The following is a 15,196-nucleotide window of genomic DNA, read 5'->3' as shown; positions in this document are numbered from 1 at the left end:
GCCCAATAGAAGAAGAAGAAGAAGAAGAAGAAGAGAGAAGGATGGGATTTCTCCCTAACCATAGCTGAAGAAGGATGCAAGCAAGAATGGAGAAGGTTGATTCCTCTTTACTTCTTTTATATTTGGTATCTTTTTAACTTGAGATAATGAAATATTACATTCTCATAATTCCTACAGTTCATTCCTACTTCCCCATGAACTAACTTCCCTGAGTGTTAGGATGAAAGCTCTTGTTATTGGTTGGCCAACTTTAGCAAGTCATGAGTTAATGTGAGCCTACAAATATTTCGGGTTTTAATTTTCACTAGACTTTCAATTTCATTAAGTTAAAACCTACTTGGGGAATGAAGAGTACAAAATAGAGTGAAAAAAAAAGAAGAAGAAAACACCAAAATCCATTTGAAAGAGACTCAAGTTTAATTATGTCGACTAACCCTCTTGTTATAAAATGGAACGAGTTGGATTGATTGTTTAACATTGATTGAGAAACTCAGACAAAAAGGGAAATGCGTTTTGTTGGAATGATTGTTTAATTCATTTAGGAAAAAAGACAAAAAGAAGAAAGAAAAGTTACTAAAAACCATATAGAATATCGACGTTATTTTTGGTTCTCCCTATGAACTTTCACTAAAACATTTAGAGGATAAGAGAAATAGATTCTAAAATTTAGGGTAAATGATTAAGAAGTTGATAGGTTAAGAGGTGGAAGAAGGTTGATAGGAAAAAAAAGGAAAGTTGATGTGGTTGGTTGGGATAATTTCACATGGAAAAAAAAAGGAAAAGTAAGTACTTTTGGATGCACATCCAAAAGGAAAAGAAATTAAATGGAATGGTTTTGTCTTACACTTTGTGTACAAGTACTTATTGTTGGAGACTAGCTTGGCAAGTAAGCTAGCACAAGCAACAAATAGAAATGGTGCATTCACTTTTTTGGTCCAATTTTTTTAAAACAAGCAAACCTTCACAAATTCCTCTATTTTCTCCTCATCCTCACCATTTTTTTTGTGTGGGGTATTTTCCGAGTAAGAATCAAACTAACACGACCCTCTTTTTTCCAGGCTTTAGAGAAACTCAAGATTATTTTGACTTGTTCGAGATCAAATCGATTGTTACAATCCCAAAGGTAGATGCTCCCCTTATAATATTTCGAAAGGGTTAAAATTTTTGGAGAGGGAGAATATGTGAGAGAATTGCAAATTGAGCAATTTTGTAGAGAAAATGAGGATTGGAGATTGTTGGAATTTTTGGAGGAGGTGAAAGTTGAAGGTGAATATGGCTACTTTTTTTTCTTTTTAAAGAAAAAAACAAGAGATTAAAGATTAGCCATTGGATTTAGGGTAAGGGAATCGAACGGTTGGTATTAAATGCTGGGAAATTGGATATTGGAGTTTAAATTGGGCTAAAAAGATATCCAGCCGACAGTGAAGACAGCCAGATGCACGACTGCATAAATTCCTATACTCGCGTGGTTTCATCTTGCACGTAAGGCGTGTGTACTGCACACCCGCGTACGCACGTGAGGGAGGTGGCAGACAACTGCATTTTGTTTTTTTCTTTTTTCTTGAATAATAAAATCCTTTCGAAAAATTAGATTGCTACACGTTTAATCTCATTGGTGAGCGTGAGCCCCTTTTCCTCATTGCCTTGCTGTTCATCCACGTGTACAACGTCATCGCCATATCACGCCACACGTCATCAAAAATTTGACCATTGCATGCAACGTCAGCAACAAGATATGTCTATGGAGCACCACATTGAATGATACATCACCACCACGTGAAAACATTTTTCTTCTAATCTTCTTTTATGCATCGGTCTCTTTTGCCCTTCGATTAAAACGATTGAAGATGTATTGAAATCATACTTTCGAGCAGAGTAAGATAAAATGGTCTGAAATACTTAAAATATTACGATAAAATTTGAATTTGTTGTGATAAAAATTCTTAATTTTATTAAAGCTCTAGCAATCTCGTCTTTTATAATGGGAATCCGTATATGATCTCAAACTCGAAGATCTGAGCTTCCATCTTCAACTCGTTAAGGATGTTGCTCACGATTCGACTCTTTTTCATCAGCCAACCTGATTACTTTCCTTCGTCTTATTATTCATGGTATTCTAATACGAAACTTTTAATAAAGCATCGTTCTAACTATATGGATGGGCAATAATTGATGTCGAAAATTAGTATACTAAAGCAACGATAAATTTGTATGATCGAAAAATAATGTGTCTAGAAAATAAAGGTAAGTGATATTAGGGTGGTGTTAAGCCAGCTAAATACTAATAAAGAACTAAGAAAGTAAAATGTATGTATTGTTCATCCAAATTTATAATTTTTTTAGCTCTCTTTGAGAATTTCATCTAGCTGTTGGGTCGTCATAATCATGAAATACTCGTGCTCAATCTCTTTGAACTCAATGAGAACCTTCAACAAAAGGTTGGTCATTGACCAACAATCAGCTTTCTCTATCACCTTTAAGGTTTATTTTACTTCAAGGTTCATCGTAAATTTGCTGGTCAACTCCCAAGAGATTGTTTGAAGCATTCATCTATAGAGGTATGTTTAAGAAAACTAGGTCGCCTCATCAAAGAGTTGACCAATTAGGCCATTTGGTTGACCCCTTGAGAAGTCAGTCTTATATGTCTTTTTGTCGATTCTCGATGGATCTGTCAAATGGATTCAATTCGATATGTTGGATAAATTCATAACATTGTACATAAAAAGGAACGATAGGTAGTTATTAAAAAAAGTTGCTAAAGCATAAAGAAGTCTCGGTCGCTTTACCCCTTCTATACTCCCTTGTATATACCCATTACACTTTGAAATCAGCCCTCAAAGTATCGAATACTTTATAGTGAAGGAGTGAAAGAGTGAAGGAGGACATCACAATTATTCAATAGGATACTTCAAACTTAGGCTAACTCCATGTGCCACTACCAAGCTTATAGGCCCTACGTTGGGGCATGTGCCTTTAAAGTGAAACCCACATTATTATTGAACCCTATGTATATGTATTTCCTCGCAACTCTTTTAGGCTTAGATCTATCTCACTTTTTTTAAAAAAAAATAAGCACAATTTTTAAGAACTAAAACAAAAAAACGAAGAACTGAATAGTTATTTCAATGAAGTCTAAATTGTTAGACATCATTACCTAACAATACTTATAGACCAAAAATGACATGAACAATTAATTAATTAATTAAAATAAAATAAATAAAGTTTAATGATCTCAATTACTATGAAAGTTGGAGCAAGAAAGAAAAGGAAAAGGAGTCCTTTTCAAATAATACAAATTTAGTTTTTGAGAAACAAAAAGAGAATCTAATAATAGAACAGAACATTCTTTTTTGCATAATTATTTTGTTTGCCCCTCCAATTTCTCACTATTTATAAAATAAACCCCTAAATTATGTGTCGACAAAATTAAAAAAAAAAAAATAAATAATTATTTTACCCTCTATTCCCTTCCCATTATATATTCATCTACTAAATTTCAATAAAAATAAAGTCTTAACAAATTAATATATAAATAAATCACATTAACTCTTAATTCAATAAATAAATAAATAAAATGGGGAGACAATAAAATGTGGATCCAGTAGACATTACATGTGATTAGGAAAGGAATTGTGTGTGGTTATCACGTGCCTCTGACCCCACTTTCTTTTCAAGATTATAACACCAAATTCAAATAATTAAATATAAATATAAATAAGCATCTTTCTTAAAGCTCACACTATTATTACAACATAAACAATATCATCACAAACTTATTCACCCAAAACAAATGGAATCATTGAATTCTTGAAGAAAGTATGAGGAAGATTAGAAGGGAAAGAATCTGGGCAATGATTTTTTGTTTTCTGGGTGGGGAATGGAAGGGGATTAATAATGATGATTTTGGGGATTGTAAAACAAAAAAAAAAAAAAATGTGTTAGGATTGTTTTCGGTGTAAATGAAACAGAAGATTGAGATGTGTTGTGTGTTGTGTGTTGTGTTTGAAGATGAATATGAAGATGGAGCTCACTCACTCTATTGAACCACCGCCATTGACTGAAACTCATTCCCCACGCCATTGGAGCTCCCTGCATTTCTTCTCTCAAACTCTATTTTGTAATCCATGTTCTTCGTGTTCTTTGTGTTCTTGTTCTTGTCCTTGTCCTCGTTGTCTGGTGTATCATCCTCATCTTCGCTGCAATACTCTTCTTCATTGTTGCTATCAGGTCGGTAGAGCTCATGCAGCTCCATCAGCTCATTCACAATGTCTTCTGGCTTCAAATGCAAAACGATAATCGGAATTTATTCATAGAAATATCTAATGGGGTTGTGAAATTGTGATTTGTTTTATGAATTCATGAGTTTACCTTCGTGGATGTTGCTGGTTGTTCTTCAGTTCCTTCACCGAAGAGGCTTGCGGATAGGCCTTCAGTGAGTATGGTTTGAGAAGTTTCTGTAGCTGTTGATGGGGCCATTTCCGTGTCCATATTCTTAATGGGGTCTTGTTCGGTTTTGCTCGTGTCGCTAAACGAGCTTCTACTGCCACTACCACCGCCATCAGAACCACCGCCGCCGCCGCTGCTGCTGCCGAGGATCTTTTTGCGGTAAAGGGCGTCGAGTTCGTTGAAATAGGGGCAGGTTTTGGAATCCTCGCGGCGTTTTTTGTTGCTTTCTTTCACCTTCTTGAAGTACTTATTGATGTTTTCCCATTTCTCCTTGCATCTTTTGGCGCTTCTCTTGTAACCCATCCGTTGCATTCCAGCTGATATCTCTTCCCAGAGAAGACCCTTTGGACCTGTCTCTTGATACCTCGTTTCAAGCCCACCTCTCAGCTTAATCAGAGCTAGAACTTCTGGTTTGGGCCATCTTGAAGAGAAGGGTTCGGCACTCCCATCTCCCCCATGGCTGATTTCCTGATATGGCATTGGCTGATCCAATGGCGACAGTGTATTTGAAGGCGGCGGATTCTGATCCTGGGCGGTTTTTTTATTTTGCTGCAGTGACAGAGCTGTTTGTGGTTGCAATGGCGGAGGGGGGACAGGAGATAATGGCACGGGCACTGACACTGGGACAGGCACAGGCGTAGGCGTAGGCACAGGCACATCATGTTGTTGATGTTGGTGGTGTGGGGCTACAGAAGAAGGGATATTCACCACAGGTAATTGAATGGTTTGGCCAGTAAATTTCTGAAGAAAAGCAATGATAGCGGCATCCCTAGAAGCAGAAATTGTCCGTTCTTGTGCCATTCTCTCTTGCTCTCGGCTCAATCTAGCCATTTCTTGCCTTTTCCACGTCTCTTCTCTAATCATTCTATCCTGCTCTCTCTTCCCCATCGCTTCCAGAAACTTCTGCTGCATAACCTCCTGTTTATGCATCACTTCCTTCATCAAACCCTCAAAAAACTCCATCATCATCTTATGGGTTCTCGACCCACTTCCCTTAACCACCCCCCTCCGCCGCTTCCGACTGGTTCCGGCGACACTCGACGGCTCCCCTTCAAGGTCAACATCAAACCCCATCTCATCTTCATCGTTATCGTCCTCCTCCGTGGATGCAGACGAGGTGTTCGACGAAAAGCTGACACCCATAGGAGCGGTCACAGGCGGTGGCCTGACGGTGAAATGGTCAGCAGGTGAATAGATTCCCATTGGGGTCTGTGAGGAAATAGCAGTGGAAGAGATTTTGACAGATGAGATTGGAGTTGGGTTACTAATTCCAAAACCAATGGGCGGCGCTGAGAAACAAGAAACCGCCACGTTGGGAGTAGATGCGACGGCGGAGGCGGAGGCGGAGGCGGAGGCGGAGGCGGAGGCGTTGTGAAGTGCCTCAAGTTGTGTGAAGAATTTGTAGGTTTTGCCATCTTGACGGCCACCACGGCCTTCTTTAGTGCGCTTGTAATATTTCTGAACGTTCTCGAATTTCTCTTTGCATTTTTTGGCGCTTCTGTTGTAACCCAATTCCGTTAGCTTCCTGTTACAGAAGATTGTTGCATTATTCTGTTGATGATGACGATGATATGGTGGTGAAAAAGACGTAATTACCCTTGGAAGTTTTTGGCCGTGAGTTCATGTACATTGTATTCTATACAAATTTTGGAGCACGGAAAAGAAGGAAGAATTATTCTCGGGATTTTAATCTCCTCGGTTTCATAAACACAGCCTTAATTGCTTCAGCTTCATCTTCATTTTTCTTTTTTTTTTTCTTTTTTTTTTTTTATAAAATACTGAAAAGCAAACAAGAAGATGGAGAAAAAGTTTTTTTGTTTTCGTTTACTTTTTGTGTTCGATGATTGGTTAGGATTCATGCAGCGGATCTGAGCAGTTCAATGGAAATTCGGAACAACAAAAACGATGAATCGATCTAATAAAAATTCGTTAGTTGCACAGAAATTCGTACCTGGAAACTTCATCCCACAGAGGACCTTTGAGTGTCGCATCACGGAAAGCGGAATCCATATCTGACCTAATTCTAAGCAGCGCTAGAGTTTCCTGACGAGGCCATCGATTACCAGCGCCGCTACTCCCGGTTGTTCGGTCGGCATCATCTCCGGCAAGTGCTTCATCATCGCCGACGACCGGCATCTGGACAGTAGTGGAGAGACGAAAGATTTCCTCATAATTCAAGGAAGACGATGCAGGAGGACGACTACTAATCGGCGAAGCAACTTCGACTTGCTGAGAATCGGTTATGGCGTCTACAGTCAAAGACGGAGTGGTGATATCCGGCGGCGAAACTGTAAATTGAGATTGAGATGGAGGTAATTCCAATCCGGATCCGGATCCGGATCCAGGTTCTGCAGCGGGTTCCATGAGCTTAAAATCTCCGGCAAGAAGAACTGTAATCTCTCCACTTTGAAACAGTCCAGAAATGAACGCCGGGAAGTGAAAATCGAAGGGAAACCCAGCTTCAGACGAAATGGAGACGGCGGAGTTGAGGTGGAGAGTTGAATCCGTTGGTCGGAAGCTCCATTAAACGATCTGTCGAGAGAGAAGATGAAGAAGTGGGGAGGAGGCGGGGAAGAGAGTTTAAGGTTTGGAAAAACTAAAAAGAAGCCATAATTAAAAAGGAACAAACAACTCAGAGAGAGAGAGAGAGAGAGAGAGAGAGAGAGAGAGAGAAGCAGTAGACAGCTGGAAAATAAAAAAATTAAAAAAAAAATTGAAGTCAGAAAGTGAATTCCTACGAGTTAGTGCTCTAAGAGCCTTTCAGATTTCGATTCTTTTTTTTTTATTATTTTTATTAATTACATAATTTTAAAATATATAAATAAATAAAAGAAAGGAAAAGAAAAAGACGGCATAATCATCCTCATCGCAACAGCTCTGCAGACCACTAGCAGTTGTTTTATTTTATTTTATTTTTTTTTACCACTATTTTTTTTTTTTTTTTGTAAGATTAAAATGAAAATTAGTGAAATAAATTATTCAATAACCCTGCTGTTGTGTCGGATTTATCTCTTAAAATTTTGGATTTAAATCTTAATATTCGAATTATTAATTCTAATCGGAACTGGCAATCAGCTTAAGGGAATAAATCAATAATTATATAAACTTTTTGCATTTAAACTTTCTAATCATTATTATTTTAGTTTGTTCTGTTTAATCATCTTTCAATTTTAACTAAAAATCATACTCCCTGCGGATAAAAATACTTTAGGCTAATTTTAAAATTAAATTTATAAATTTATTAGATACAAAATAAAAAATTTAAGGAGTTTGGATTTATAAATACTAATAATTTAAATATTTTTCTTTAAAAAATGAAATCAACAAAAATTAAAAAATGGTAGAGTTATGGAATCGAGTTTTAGATAACTATTAGATATTTTTTAAAGTCATTATTTTATTTTAATATTATATTTTTAAGAATGTTTATTTAAGTCTCTAAATTATTTAATTGGATTTATGTTTAGTCTTTGTTTTGAATGTATATATTGTTCATGTATTGATTTAAGCTCATATAGAAATTTAGAGTCAAATAAGTTGGTTAAGTGAGTATTAGGTGAGCGGATCTTCTATGGTAAAATAATAAAATTCATCGAAATATGGTATATTTTTTTGTAAAAATAAAATCAAGAATTTAATCCAATGTCAATCCAAACATTACAACTTTTCTTAGTCATCATATGTGTTACATTATACACCGTATGTGTTGCAAAATCTCATATAATTCAAATATTAAAAATTTACAAGTTACAACACATCATTAACATCGGTTACAAACATTAAATATTATCGACCCTACTTTGAGTTACATAATTTTGAGCTATCTATTCATATTATTAAAAAAATTAAAATTAAAAAAGGGAAAATAATCAGACACAAACGGGAGTAAGATAAGAAGATAGATTGGAGGAAGAGGGTCGGTGATTTGACCCAACGTTTCAGGGGGCGGTGTCGGCGTGGCCTTTCATAATTGGATTTTGCCTTGACTTTTCCCAAGAATTGACACCAGCTTACCCTGGCCCCAACTCTACACCAGATTCCCTCCTTCTCCTATTATTTTTTTTTTATATTTATATAACATCTTATTAAATCAAAAACTAAAATCATTAAAAATATATTTTATTTCAAAAAATAGTTTTAAATTTTTTAAATTTTTCTTTAACTTAATTCAAAAATAGCATTAAAATTTTAAAAAATTTATATATTCTTACTCTTGGTACCGTATTAAAAAAAAACACTTGTAAAAATTTAAAAGTAATATAATCTATCTACATCTCATACATTATCTCCGGACTTTTTAATTTATTTCTAAGAGTCTAAGGGTATTAATATTACCGTGAATATTTGTTTTTAAAGTTTTTAAATTCATGGTTCAAAATTAAAAAAAAAATAATAATTAGGAGGAATTTAGTTTATCATATAAAAGGAAAGAAAGAAGTAACATAGAGAGGGACAGGACGTATTTAAAACCATGCAAAGCATAGAGAAAACATTAAGAATAATATGAGGAGAGACCACATGTAGCGCACATTCTAATTTATAATTATAATTAATGTTTGAGTTAATATAGATTCTTAATTTTTTTTTTAAATCCATTTTTTAATACATCAATAATTTTAAACTTTTAAAATTCAATACAAATTTAAAAAAAAAATACAAAATTATAATTTAATCACTAAAATTAGTAATTATGAAAATGAGAGGGAAAAGAAAAGAAAAGAGGAAAAAAAAAGGGAAAAGGAAAAGGCAAAATGGTGGCATGAGGGGCACATGGTGATTGACTGTAGTTTAACGAAGTTGTCGAACCATATTAAATAAGGAGCACGTGATGGGAAAGAGGGATACAATCGTAAATTCACACCTCCCCTTTCGTAAATTTTCCCATCCATCCAATTTCCGTAAATTCACTTCCTAAAAAACAAAATAATAAATAATAAATAATATCTAATTTGACAGCGCATAAATCCTGTACCCATTTCCTTTCCTTTTGCTTGTCTCTTTCTCTCTCTCTCTCCTCTTTTTTAAATTATACAGGTTGTATATACAAATATCCGATATTAAATTAATTTCTTTTTTTTTTCTTTTTCCCCCTATTTTCCTTAAATTTTAATTTTAATATATTAGTATTTAAGCTTATTTTACCCTAATTTAATAAATTTATCATTTTGTATTTATCTCAAATAATTTTAAAAAATTTCTTTTTTTAAATTTTGTATTTAATATAATATTTTTAAAGTCTAAACTCCGTTCATAGAATTAGCTGTTATTATTGAAATTGAATAATTAAATAATGATGGAATATCTTAAAATAATTAATTTTATAGTTACATTAAAATGAGAACTTGAAAATGGATGGTAACACTCAAAAAAATGTCACATAAATTTGTATATTTTATTAATCAGAAAAAATTGAAGATTTTACTATGAAAGGTTTGACTTTTTTTTTCTTTCATTTTTATATTTTATTTACTAAATCATTATTGGAATAAGTGTTTGACTTTATATCAAAAACTTAATATATTTAAAAAATAATTGTTTTTTTTTTTTTTTTGGTTAAAAGGAAGAAAATTACAACAAGAATTTAATTAAGTTTAGGATGAAAATCCAATTATTTTTATATTATAGTAATTATAAGGTTGTTTTAGCGTGTAAATTTAAATAAAGATAAAGAAAATGAGTTTGAATTTATTTAATGTATGAAATGCTTCCAAGAAATCAACGGTTTTGCTTATACAAATCATATAATGAATATTTTTTTTATAATAAAGTATTAATTTAAGTTATCTCAAATTTGATTCCACATGGTTTAATAACAAACTATTAATTACGTTTCCTTTTCCACTAAAATAAATAAAAAAAAATTCATTTTAAAAATATATTTCTTCACAAACAAGTTTGGGATGTAGAGTGGACTTGACATCATTTTCAGAATAATTATAAATATATTATTATTTTCATTATAAATTTAAAAAATCAATAGTATCTTAAATAGACTATAAAGTAAATACTTATTATTTATGAAATAATAGATAGGCATAAATGTGACAACTATTCAAAATAACAAATTTGAAATTGTGGTAAGATGATGACCATGTTAATATGTCGGGCTAAGAAAATAAAAATAAATTCTCTAAAATCCCAATTAAAATCTACAAAATTTAATTAAATTAATAAAACAAGTCAAAACACATGTTACGCACCTCATTAATTATAAATTTGATTTAAACCAAGCACATGCATTATTTATTAGATTCAAAATAAATATATATATATATATTTTTTGTCAAATTGGTAATTTAATGAAAATCTTGATAGATTAAATTAACAAACAATAATTAAATAAAATTTAACCTAAACTAAAATGGAAAAGTAATTTGTGATTGGATAATAATTGGGATTGTGATTTAGTAGGCTGAAGATGGAATCAGTTATTATCATAAATAATAAAACATTAATTCTCGTGTATATATCAGCATTATTATCTACGAGTGTTCGGGCTTGTTTACGTGACTCTTGACTAATTTCATCGAAAAGTTGTATGACTTTACTACATTTGGTTGAAAGAAAACACGTAGGATATAGGTATCGTAAGTCGACTAATAATGAGCGCGTACGGGAACGTGGGTGGCGTTTCTCCTGGATTTCAGAATCCCCCAACTGCCCTCCATCTTGTTTTCTTCCCTATACTTCTCTTCCTTTTCCTCTTTTCTAATTATCTCTTCTAATTTTTTAAAATAAATAAATATCATAAATAAACATTATATTAAATTTTTTTAAAAAATGGTCACCAAGGGGTGGTGGCGCAGTTGGCTAGCGCGTAGGTCTCATAGCTTCGAGTTATCCTGAGGTCGAGAGTTCGAGCCTCTCTCACCCCAATATTTCTTTTATTTTATGTTTTTTAAAAATAAATTTAAAATGGGAGGTTTCGTTTTGGGCCTTTAATGGGCTTTACTCGACCTGGACAACAAGCCCAAACAAGGCCCAAACTAACCATTGTTTTAGCTTGAGTATTATTATACATTACTTAGCCTTAAATATTATTATTATAAAGGATTAAAGAATCCATATTTGGTCCAAATAAAAATGCTAAATAAATTATTGCTGCCACGTCATCTTAACACATCCAATCATTTGGTCAAAAACTGTCGCCTTCACTTGATCAATCAACGACAAACAATTACAGAAAAATAATTATTTAAATTTACCGATAATAATACGAGACTTCAAATAATTATTTTTTCATTTTTATTTTTTAATGATGAAAACTAAATTTCAGAAATGTAAACGGAGACGTGGATTAGAAAAAGTCCACGTCAGCGCAGACGTGTGGAATACAAAGGGCGAGAGCAGTAAATGATTAGGGTTGCTAAGGCGTGATTTTACAGACAAATTAATTAATTAATTAGTTAATCAATTAATGAATTAAGAAGTGATTACGAAATGCGCGAGGCGCCATCAAGTTCTTGAATGCCGCGTGTTCGGTAAGGCACACTGCTTTTGAAAGATGCGGTTCTCTTAATTTGAGCTTTCATTTCTTATTTATTTATTTATTTATTTATATACCAATTTATAATTTTATAATTACTTAAATCCCACATTTTAAACACACGTGTTAGCCTTTTCAAAATCCAACAACTTTTATTTATTTATTTATTTATTTATTTATATATTTTTATGATTTTTTAGAGGAACTTTAAATACTAGAAATGAAAATTATTAAAAAAAAAAAAAAAGGGTGAGATTATACACAATTTTTAAATGGTTATAAAACGGGATAAGAACAAAGGGTTGAGGTGCATAAAAATAAATTAAAATAAAATAAAAGATGATAAATAATGAATTAATACCAATAATGAAATTAAAAGAAAATTGATAAAATCAATCAAATCAAAAAACAAATTAATTAAATTGGCTCAACTAACGAAATCAGTATCTCTAAAATTGATTATACATTTGATAAAATTGACTCAAACCAACACAATGCCAAATTGACCGCCACCTCTTAATTTATTTTATATTAATTGCTATATAATGATATATATATATATTAGCCAGTAATTTGAAGACATTATATTCTCCTTATATGAAGTGATCAATATAAACGTTTAGTCAATATTCATCATTGTATTTTCTCTATGTGTTCAGTTAGATCAAATGTATGCGTTATTATGCAATCTTAACAAACGGTATTTAACGTGGTGACGATATGCTTAAGTATCTCGAGACTAATGCAAGAAAGAAGACACCTGGTTGGTAATGTTTTGCTCTTGTTTTGATACCATCACAGTGGTGAGAGAGGGGAGAATTTAAGTAGGCAATTAAGAAGACACAAAACTGGGAGCTAACGTAGATGAATGTAATAATTATAGGACAGTGTCCCAAACCAAACGAAGCCATAAAATGATATATAATGGCCCGCACGAGTGAGTGGTCGGCTCATTCCTTACACTAAAAAACTCCCCTTTTTTCTGTTCTGTTCTCTTGGCTTCTTCGTAGCTTCCCAGCCAAGACCAAACCCAAATCCAAAGCCAAAGCCCCTGCACCCACCAACCAACCAACCAACCATATCGAAATTTTGAATCATACCCACTTCTTAATCTTTCAATTCCCAGAATAAAAACCTTTCCTTTTTCAAAACCCATAAAGAATATCGACTCTTTTCACGCTACCCACCCACTCCCCATGCCTTAAATATTCTTCTTCTTCACTTCACTTCTTAATCTCTCTTCATTTCGCTTTTTCCTTCCTGGGTTTTCTTTATTTTTTAGTTTTTCCAAATGGGTTTGCTTCGATTCTTCAAGAAATCCAAACTTGCTCATAAAAAAGCCGTTCTTGACCATGTTTTTTTCGGTGCTGGGAAGTTCCGGTGGACTGAGATCGAGGCTTTTACTAATCATTTCTCCACCGTCGTCGGCTCCGGCGGCTTTAGCAAAGTGTATCTTGCTCGGATGACAGCCGGAGCGGCGGCGGTTAAGATTTTGGGCGGTAGTGAGCGGCTCAATCGGATGTTCCGGCAGGAGTTGGACATTCTCCTTCAGCTCCGGCACCGGAATATTGTCGGTTTCATTGGCTATTGCGATGAAGGAGGTGAGAAGCTGAGTAACTATTTTTTAAAAATGTTCTTGTTTTCTTGAGTGGAATTGGGTTTACTTTCGGAATTTGATTCGTTTAATTAATACATTGTTTTTTTAATTAGATAATGCAAATGAAAAGTCTAATTTTTTTTGTTAATTAATTAAATTTGCATTAGTGCTTCAAAATTAAAGTAGTTTTCTTCCCATTTAGAGAGGAAAAGAATAAAGGAAAAAGAATGATAATGGATAATACTTTCTTTTTCGAATAAAAATCACTTTGCCCGAACCGGCTCGACCCAATTTGGGTCGGTCTTTAAAAATGAAGTGGTTCAAGTTTGAACCAAATTTAAAGACGAGTTTATGATAGATAGGCTGAATCCGGGTCGAATTTAATTTAATAATTCGAGTTTAGCTTAATTAATATTCCAATGATTAAAGTATAATTTAAATTCTAAAAGTGAAATTCAATGAAATTGCAGATTTAGGAGCTTTAGTATTCGAATATGTCCCAAATGGGAATTTACAAGAGAAGCTCCACAGCCGACCGGCGGCGGCGGTGGTTCTGCCATGGAAAATCCGGCTGACCATAGCCTTTCAATTAGCCCAAGCAATCGAATATCTCCACGAGAAATGCAGACTACAAATCGTTCACAGCGATATAAAATCTTCAAACATTTTACTCGACGAACGATTCAATTGCAAATTGTGCGATTTCGGCTCTGCAAAAATGGGATTCTCGTCGGCGGTGGCGAATCAGTCGTCCTCGTCGCCGCCGAGCCCCTTCAGAGCAAAGCAATTGATGATGGGATCCCCTGGTTACACAGATCCCCAATACTTGCGAACCGGAATCGCCTCAAAGAAGAACGACATTTACAGTTTCGGCGTCGTTCTGTTAGAGCTAATCACCGGAAAAGAGGCATTCTGTTCGGAAAAGGGTCAGATTTTAACTTCAATTATACCGCCGACGGTGCGCCACGGTGGAGGAATTACACCGTCGGCAGTGGTGGAGCTAGTGGATCCGCGGCTTCGGGGGGATTTCGATGGGGGAGAAGCGGGAGCCTTGCTCTCAATTGCGACGGCTTGCATATCGCAGCCGCCGGCGCCCAGGCCGACGATCGGTGGGGTGCTGCAAATGATGAAGGAGCGGATCGGGAAGATGAGCGGAGACACGTGGCGATAAATTATTGGGAAATGAGCGGTGGTAAAAAGTGTAAATATGTAAATGGGTTGAGGGTTTTTTTTTTGGAGTGGAATATTTGTTTGTTTGAGCAATTTATTCAATTGTATAACTATAACATATTCAAAATTCACATGTTTATGGTAATATTTATATCTTTATGTCACACCAACTTTTTAGCATGCACAATAAAACAATAATAATAATGAAAAATATTAGAAAATTTGGTCACTCGATCAATCCTTGAAGCTATCAACAATTATTGAGACGCTCAATGTAGTAACTTAATGCTTCAGCGCTCGACGCCAACCAAAGATAAACGTGCGTAGAAACTTTTTCAATTCTAATAACTATGTTGCAACATTGCAGCTCTTTAAGTCAGTGAGCGATAATGCCTTAGGGGTGAAATGAAAAATGAGAGACACTAACGCATTATCCCGAATGAATAATATCAAATTGAATCTCGAGTTTGGTAATAATTTAGTTTGGAATATATATT

At 34.1% G+C, this 15,196-nt stretch overlaps 2 protein-coding genes and 1 non-coding gene across 4 annotated transcripts; 2 read left to right on the top strand and 1 right to left on the bottom strand.

Annotated features, from left to right (window-relative positions):
- Window positions 1-3,689: 3,689 nt before the first annotated feature.
- LOC111795959 (trihelix transcription factor GTL1-like) lies at window positions 3,690-7,112 on the bottom strand. Of its 2 annotated transcripts, none has more exons than XM_023678610.1 (3): window positions 6,398-7,110; window positions 4,369-5,971; window positions 3,690-4,276 (listed from the first exon to the last, which is right to left on the bottom strand). In XM_023678610.1, exons 1-3 carry the CDS (start codon window positions 6,808-6,810, stop codon window positions 4,037-4,039), a joined length of 2,256 nt encoding a protein of 751 aa, XP_023534378.1. In that variant the 5' UTR covers window positions 6,811-7,110; the 3' UTR covers window positions 3,690-4,036. The 2 variants fall into 2 exon arrangements, with proteins under 2 accessions (XP_023534378.1, XP_023534379.1); XM_023678611.1 differs by having other exon boundaries at window positions 4,144-4,272; window positions 6,398-7,112.
- A 4,125-nt stretch (window positions 7,113-11,237) lies between these two features.
- TRNAM-CAU lies at window positions 11,238-11,321 on the top strand. Its single transcript is given in 2 exon segments — window positions 11,238-11,275; window positions 11,286-11,321. It is a non-coding gene; the product is annotated as a tRNA-Met (tRNA).
- A 1,673-nt stretch (window positions 11,322-12,994) lies between these two features.
- LOC111796015 (probable receptor-like protein kinase At1g33260) lies at window positions 12,995-14,850 on the top strand. The gene is made up of 2 exons (XM_023678696.1): window positions 12,995-13,533; window positions 14,000-14,850. The coding sequence occupies exons 1-2, from the start codon at window positions 13,224-13,226 to the stop codon at window positions 14,698-14,700; spliced, it is 1,011 nt and encodes a 336-aa protein (XP_023534464.1). The 5' UTR covers window positions 12,995-13,223; the 3' UTR covers window positions 14,701-14,850.
- Window positions 14,851-15,196: the final 346 nt, after the last annotated feature.

Source organism: Cucurbita pepo, chromosome LG05 (assembly GCF_002806865.2).
Source record: "Cucurbita pepo subsp. pepo cultivar mu-cu-16 chromosome LG05, ASM280686v2, whole genome shotgun sequence".
NCBI lineage: Eukaryota > Viridiplantae > Streptophyta > Magnoliopsida > Cucurbitales > Cucurbitaceae > Cucurbita > Cucurbita pepo.
The sequence above is the reverse complement of the archived record's forward strand: the minus strand, read 5'-3'. Positions and strand labels throughout refer to the sequence as shown.